The 6,748-nt window shown below is 40.2% G+C and overlaps 1 protein-coding gene across 3 annotated transcripts; it reads left to right on the top strand.

Annotated features, from left to right (window-relative positions):
- The first annotated feature begins 2,908 nt into the window (after positions 1-2,908).
- On the top strand, positions 2,909-6,438 carry LOC100275618 (uncharacterized). Of its 3 annotated transcripts, none has more exons than XM_008660129.4 (5): positions 2,909-3,353; positions 3,450-3,557; positions 3,646-3,735; positions 3,820-4,135; positions 5,016-6,438. In XM_008660129.4, the coding sequence occupies exons 3-5, from the start codon at positions 3,646-3,648 to the stop codon at positions 6,164-6,166; spliced, it is 1,557 nt and encodes a 518-aa protein (XP_008658351.1). In that variant the 5' UTR covers positions 2,909-3,353; positions 3,450-3,557; the 3' UTR covers positions 6,167-6,438. The 3 variants fall into 3 exon arrangements, with proteins under 3 accessions (XP_008658351.1, XP_020399173.1, NP_001143138.1); XM_020543584.3 differs by having other exon boundaries at positions 3,427-3,557; NM_001149666.2 differs by lacking the exon at positions 3,450-3,557 and having other exon boundaries at positions 2,991-3,353; positions 5,016-6,367.
- The last annotated feature ends 310 nt before the right edge of the window (positions 6,439-6,748 follow it).

The raw sequence follows: 6,748 nt of genomic DNA, 5'->3' as shown, positions 1-6,748 counted from the left end.
ATTTTTACCACTTTTTTTTTGTTCATGTTGTTTTGCTTTTGAACCCACACTCTTCAAGATTGTTTCCTCTGCAATTCCTATGGCAATGAAGAACAGTCTCATGTATACATCGATCGAATGATCAATGAAATGCTAACCCAGAAGTGTGCCTAATCCACTTCACATAACTAATTAAATGATTATGCATATTGCAGTTGAGATTAGCCTCAGCCCTCAGGTATGTCGAAAGAATATGGGATGGCGAATAGTAAGAAAGAAATTACAAGAACTTCTTGAAGCCTTCATTTGCTTCGGCCACCGGATGCTCGTCATCGCATTCATCACGGTGACTCTCAGGACGAGCTGCCTTGTTCATTGAATTAACAGCATACATCTGCTCCCTCCTTTCTTCGATCGATTGGGGGATGGCCACATTGCTCAGCGAGCCAATCATCATACTCAAACTAAACGTAAAGGTATGGATATATACGAAGAAAAATACAAGTGCATCAACGGTGAAATCTTTAATAATACATGGTTGTGGTCAGGTAACTAAGCATTGTCACACATCTCTAGGCTACTACCTGATAGTTTGAGAAGTTATGTATCTCTTAGGCCATCAATGTGCTGCTAGATTCAAATAGAAAGTTTTCACATTTTCCCATCATTTTTTCACTAGATGGAATGGAAGCTTGATCCGACCTGATAGAACACTAGCAACCCACTTACTTTGGAGTTCAAACAGTGGAAAGGGAACAATCTGGAAAGAACAGAGGTTGAAAGGTTTAAGATCTGACAAGGTAAGTTACAAGATGCATCTTAAGGGCCAACCGAACATGGCCTAGTCGGCTGGGGTTTATTTCTACAAAACTCAAATCATCTCTTTTTTTTTCTTAATTATTATGTTAAATCATTTAATGTACTGATATGATATAATATTCAGTGCTAATGAAGCTTCTGTAAAACTGCTATTGAGACTGATCTTTAGCCATACAAAACAGTAGAGATTTATTATGGACCGATGGACATAAACAATAAAATGTTCTTATCTCTCCCTTCTCTGATGAAAACATAAGATGCCTACACAAACATGACATATATGCTACAAAATAGAGTTAGCTACATACGACACAACATAAGAGAGAGAAAAACAATTTTATCAGAACGAAATGCCTACAGGATAAGGATATAAAACCAAGACATTATATATTTTTACACTATCTTGGACTGGCCGGTCGCTCCAAATGTGCTGTCGGCCTAAGGCCACAATTAAAATATAATTATCTACCCGCAAATAAAAAGACCACAATTAAAACCTACCGGCAAATATAAAGGCCACAATTAATCTGCTTATCAGGGCGAGAATCCATGCCACATGCGTTGTTGTTATCTTGTCTGGTTAGTGGGTTCATTTCATCTCTGATAAAAGGTAGGTCGAGTGTAGTATCACTGACAGCTACAAAAAAAAGTGTACCATAAAAAAAATAAAAGCAGAGGATTACAGGGACGGCAAAATAATGTGTTGTTGTTGCTTGTATTGTATTAGATCTTATGCATCAAAGGCTAAACTATGTGTAAACCTGTAAGCATCTCCAAACATCATGACATATAATTTAAAAAATAAGTATATTTTGTAGGATTTAGTACACCAATAAAATATTCTGCTGCAACAGTAAAGTCATAAATCTAGTTTATATGGCATTCCACTACGATCTATTATTTTTGAGGTACTTGAGAGATTGTTTTATAATTTTTTTTTATCAAATTTTATAAAATTAGTCATTGTTGGAGTAATTTTTTCTACATAGAGTCATATGTTTTAATTTAAGACACCAGTTTTAGACATTGTTGGAGACGCTTTAATAGTATATATAACAAATCTTTAGATCTTCTAGGTATTAAGCTATCTTCAGCGGTTCTTATATTCCACCTTTTATTTTAAAATCCACTCTATAAAAAGTATTGTCTACCGTGCAACATGTTTTATGCGGCTACATAGCATAGAGATATACTGAGATGAGTAGATGACTAGGATATGAAACTCTGAAGTTTGCGGTACATAGATTGTGGATTACGCAGCAGGTACGTTCCATCTGAAATTCTGAATGGACTAGATCGAGAGGTCAGCCTTCGTTTGGAACGTGGAAAGTTCTCCAGTTTCAATGTACAATAATTTTTTTACGTGAGTACGTGTACGTGACACTTCACAGCCTTTTCTGCTATAAATAAAATAAAAAAGGACGATGGACCTGGTTCTGTCTGTGGGCCAGAAGAATTATTATATGGATCGTCCACTCTGCGAAGCATCAGGAGCTGAGGGGACAAAACACGATTGGCTTTTCAGGGCGACGCTTAAAATCTGTTCAGAGATACTATTCCGGTATTCGCCTATGCCAGCTGTTTGGTAGTAGGATCTAAAGTTTAGCCCGTGATATATTAAATATTTAAATATCTATTATAAATATTAGATGTAGTTTAATTATAAAACTAATTACACAAGTCAAGATTAAATGACGTGAGAATTTTTTTAACCCTAAGTAATTCATAATCAGTAAACATTATTATAGGTCACATGATCGAATCATGTATTAATTAAATTTAAAACTTGTTTTACCATTTAGTCCTCATCCATATAATTAGTTTTGTATTTAGATTATATTTAATACATCTAACTAGTATTTAAACATTCAATACCACTTGACTAAAAATTAATAGGGTGCACCAGCTTTTCCCTAATGTACTGCGCCTGCGTACCATGTAGTATTTGTTGCGGTGGACCGTACCATCAGCCATCACTACCAGTGTTGAAGGTACAAATCCAAAGGAACACATAAAAAGTAACTAAACTGCAGATATACCTTTTTTTGAGACGAAAAAAAATAGTTGACGACAGAGATTATGAGCTATAGTGGCTTTCGGAACGCAGATTTGATCATTTGAGCCAGATATATCCATGCACATGTTTTAATAGGAAATACCAGTAACACCCAACAACACCTACTTCCTCCTCCGGAATTGTGATTCTTGACCACAAAGTGGCAGATTTGACACATCTCGGTCCCCAACCTCACCTCGCTCCTTCCTTGCATATGCAAGCGGCAACGACAGGTTCGCAGAGCCCTAGAAAAGATTAGATCCCCATCTCCCACTGCCCATGCAGCAGTAAATCAAGGCAGGTGAAAAAAGGCATGTGAGCCGAGAGAGAAACAGGAAAGAAGACGGAAAAAAAAAGAAAGAAAGAAGCCGCTGGGGCTGTGCTGACGGCTGGCGCTACGGGCAGCCGTCTGCACCAGTATCCAGCCGCGAAAAAAATCAGAAGATCCGAGACGGAGTTCGACGAGGGGAGGCGCGACAAAGAAATATCCAACGGAAAGGTTTCCTTTTCTCCCTGTTTATTATGCGCAATAATCTCTCCTTTTATGTTTTCCTGTTTTATGTATGTATTAGAGCTTCTCCTGTTGCTTCGGTAGCTAGGAAGCGGTTGTTCTTCACGGAGACAACCAAAAGAAAAGGATAGGGAGATTTGGTTAGTTGCCAAATTAAGGTCGGTTTCGTGTTTATGCTTGTAAGCTGCTGAGGTAGGGTTAACAAACTTTGGTAAAATTGGATTGCGAGGTTCCTTTGGGTTGCGACGAACATGAATGTGATGCGATATCCTTTTTGCAGATGGAGGATCTGAATAAGTTTTATGCTTCTTTCTGGAAGCAGTCTAGCAGTTCACTTAGTAGCCTGCACTCTGTTCATGAGCATAAGCTGGTGAGGAGAATAGCTAGATTTTTTTCCTCCCATGTAAATTGCTCTATTTTTATCTTGCTAAAGTAAGGGTTTTTGGTGCCCCAGATGAACTTGGGTTCGAAGCGCAATCAAACCCAAGAAGTTTCCACCAACTACAATAAACGTAAATCGTTGTCCGGAATTGTGGAACTGAGTTCAGATGTTAGGAGTTCAATCCGGAGGAAATCTGATGCTTATCGCGAAGTGATTGACTTGGAGAAGCCATCGGTTTATGGTGATGCCGTGGAAGCTATCGGTTGCTCTGGCCTTGGCAACCTTGCCAACCAAAATGGCAAGTCTCAGGATGTTTCTCCACAGAACAACTCACTTGCAGAGTCTCTTCAGTTGTGTAGAGACTGGAAGACATCGCGCGTAAGTGTTGGTGAGTGTCTATTTAACCTTTGTGTCTTGTGCTAACATGTTTCAGAACTACTTAGATGCAAGCATGTTGCTGTTATCTTGTACGACCTATTTTATGACTATTGATTTCTCATGCATATGTGCCGATAAGTTGAGCCTTTGTTGAAAAACGGATGTAGAGCTCAATTAATGAATGCTTGATCAAGAGGATGCTATTGCCGCACTGTTTGTTCACTGTCATCAGACAGTTACATAGATAGCTAAAGTTGTTATGTATCTTCTGACTACTGGCGGTAATTGAGTTTTGAAGAACAAGATCAATGTCATTTGACTACTTAGACGGTTTTTCCCTCTAGAGATCTGCATATCATTATATTATGGAGAAAAAATATTTTCCAATCTTCACAGAAACTAGAAACAGCTATGTCACGGCAATGTGGTTTTTTTTTCTAAATTCTATCCATGTTTGCATTCAAATATTTTCTGCATTTTTATAGGAAGTTTTGTTGCTAGCTAGCTCTACTGAGCCTTTTTCAATTCAAAGTTTAGTATAGAACAAGTCATGAACCTGGATCACATATTTGTAGCTCTAATATACCTCTAGATCTATGTCTATTAACTGAAATTTATGAACTTCTATATTAATAATTCATGTGAGTGTTCGGAGTTCTGCAAGTCCATATATTCCCATTGTAGCATCATTCATGCTTTAGTTGATATTAGACATGACCACGAGTCCAAGATCACAATGAGATTATTGGAACATTTTTCAGGTTTTATTCTCCTTACTTTATTCTCTTATGCGATGCTTTGTTCATTGCAAGCTAAATCATAATCCAACAAGGCAACAAGATGGCCTGCACATAGAGCTTCATGACTATTCTAACCTTATGCATTTTCAGGTTCAGTTGGATCTAGTCACACTCCGGATTGCCAGTCCCCTACCAAAACAAGTAACAATGAAGCAAGACAATCACTATTTGACCTGAATGTTCCTCCAGAAGAAAGCCTTCTTATGCCTTCTACTCTATTTCCTTCTTCCTCAACGTATTGTGGAAATTTTTCAGACAGACCTAGAGAAACTTCTGAAAAAGAACGTGTCTCTGGTATTGGATCAACGAAAGGATCTTCCATCACGGTGATCACGCCCGACTCAGCTGCAGACAGTTCAAGGGATGTGGTAACTGAATCGTCAGTCCAACAGAAGTTCCCTTTTGACCTTAACGTGTCACCTGAAAACACCAACATGCCATCAGAAATCAACGATTATAGAGATAAGGTTGTAAATAATGGTGTAAGTAAAGGAACAGCACCCGATCATTCTTTCTCCACGAAAAATGGCCTGCTTGCAGAAACGTCCACCAAACATGTGGTTCTTGGACATGATAGTGTATTGGCACACAAGCAGGATGACAGTCACGTGCTTCTCACAGTCCCGACAGCTAATGGTATCGATAAAGCTCACTCGCCACAGCCTGGAACCATTAACAAGGAGTTTTTAGACCCTGGATCTCCTCTTCTTGATAACAATTTCCATCCAAGACTTGGGACATCCCACAATGGAGCATCAGATATTCAGGAGTTAAGCATGCTTCAATGTAAGGTCGACGATGGTGGCACCACAGCTGATACTGCAGCTAGAACCCTTCTTTCCATGTTTCAGCATAGTTCTGAATGTGTTGCTCATCGCCCTGGAAGCAGCAACCAGACAGCAGCTCAGAAGGTGGACGACGAGCCTCAGCCTTCGTTGGACTCGTTCGAGAAAACCGTGTTGGATTCAGAGGAGGCCAAAGATGACGGGCAATCCGTCACCGTGACCCCACCTTTCAAGGAAGGGCCAGCATGTCGGATCAAGCTAAAGAGAGGGAGGGGCATGAGAAATTTCCAGAGGGAGATAGTTCCTGGGCTCCTTCTAGGGAGGCAGGAGATATGCGAGGACCTGAAAGCTATAGGTTACGAGGCAAAGAAGGCTCGGTCTAGGAAACCTCGCAAGGGTCCAGGTGCGTCTTCGGCTCGACCCAGGCCGCGCAAGCGTGGAGCTGCCAAGCACTGACCAGGAGCATCTGTGCGTTCCGTGGCAGGGCGCCATGGGGCAGGCGAGATCCAGAAGAATCGTTCTAACCATGTGAATATTCATTCGTGTGTATCAAGCCTAGTTTCAAACACTCGGTTTGCTAGCTAGTGGATATTTAGACCCTATTTGTTTTGCTCTCCTAGATTATATAAGTAGATTATATAAGTTCGATTATGGTGGAAAGTTATGAGAGTAAATTATTATTTTGATATCACAAATAAACTGAAATAAGGTACCCCAGTACTAGTTTAGATTTAACGTACTTCCCTAGGTTAGATTTATCTGTGCCTCTCGACTACTGCATCTCTGCAACAGCCCTCGCTGAGTCGCTGCAGTTGAGGCGATCCACAGGTTCCACTGGCCTGCGAACGAAAGAAAGGCTGTCTGTTAGTGCAATCTACGACCATACTGATCGGTCCTAATTAGTGGTCCCAGATTTGGTATCCTTTGCGCAGCCACGCGAAATTTCGCCAGAAAAAGGAGGGCCTTGCTCTCTTCTCTTCTCCAGCTGGTCGCCTGATCTTGCGACGTCGTCTGTCGTCTCCATTGGTGAGGTGGAAG

This window comes from Zea mays, chromosome 9 (genome assembly GCF_902167145.1).
Source record: "Zea mays cultivar B73 chromosome 9, Zm-B73-REFERENCE-NAM-5.0, whole genome shotgun sequence".
Classification (NCBI taxonomy): Eukaryota; Viridiplantae; Streptophyta; class Magnoliopsida; order Poales; family Poaceae; genus Zea; species Zea mays.
The sequence above is the reverse complement of the archived record's forward strand: the minus strand, read 5'-3'. Positions and strand labels throughout refer to the sequence as shown.

Bases quoted from the DNA above. Each gene is read 5' to 3' on its own strand.
- LOC100275618 (XM_008660129.4), top strand. From the start codon at position 3,646: ATGGAGGATCTGAATAAGTTTTATGCTTCTTTCTGGAAGCAGTCTAGC. The intron at 3,736-3,819 runs GTGAGGAGAATA...TTGGTGCCCCAG, and splicing joins CTGTTCATGAGCATAAGCTG to ATGAACTTGGGTTCGAAGCG. The intron at 4,136-5,015 runs GTGAGTGTCTAT...ATGCATTTTCAG, and splicing joins GACATCGCGCGTAAGTGTTG to GTTCAGTTGGATCTAGTCAC.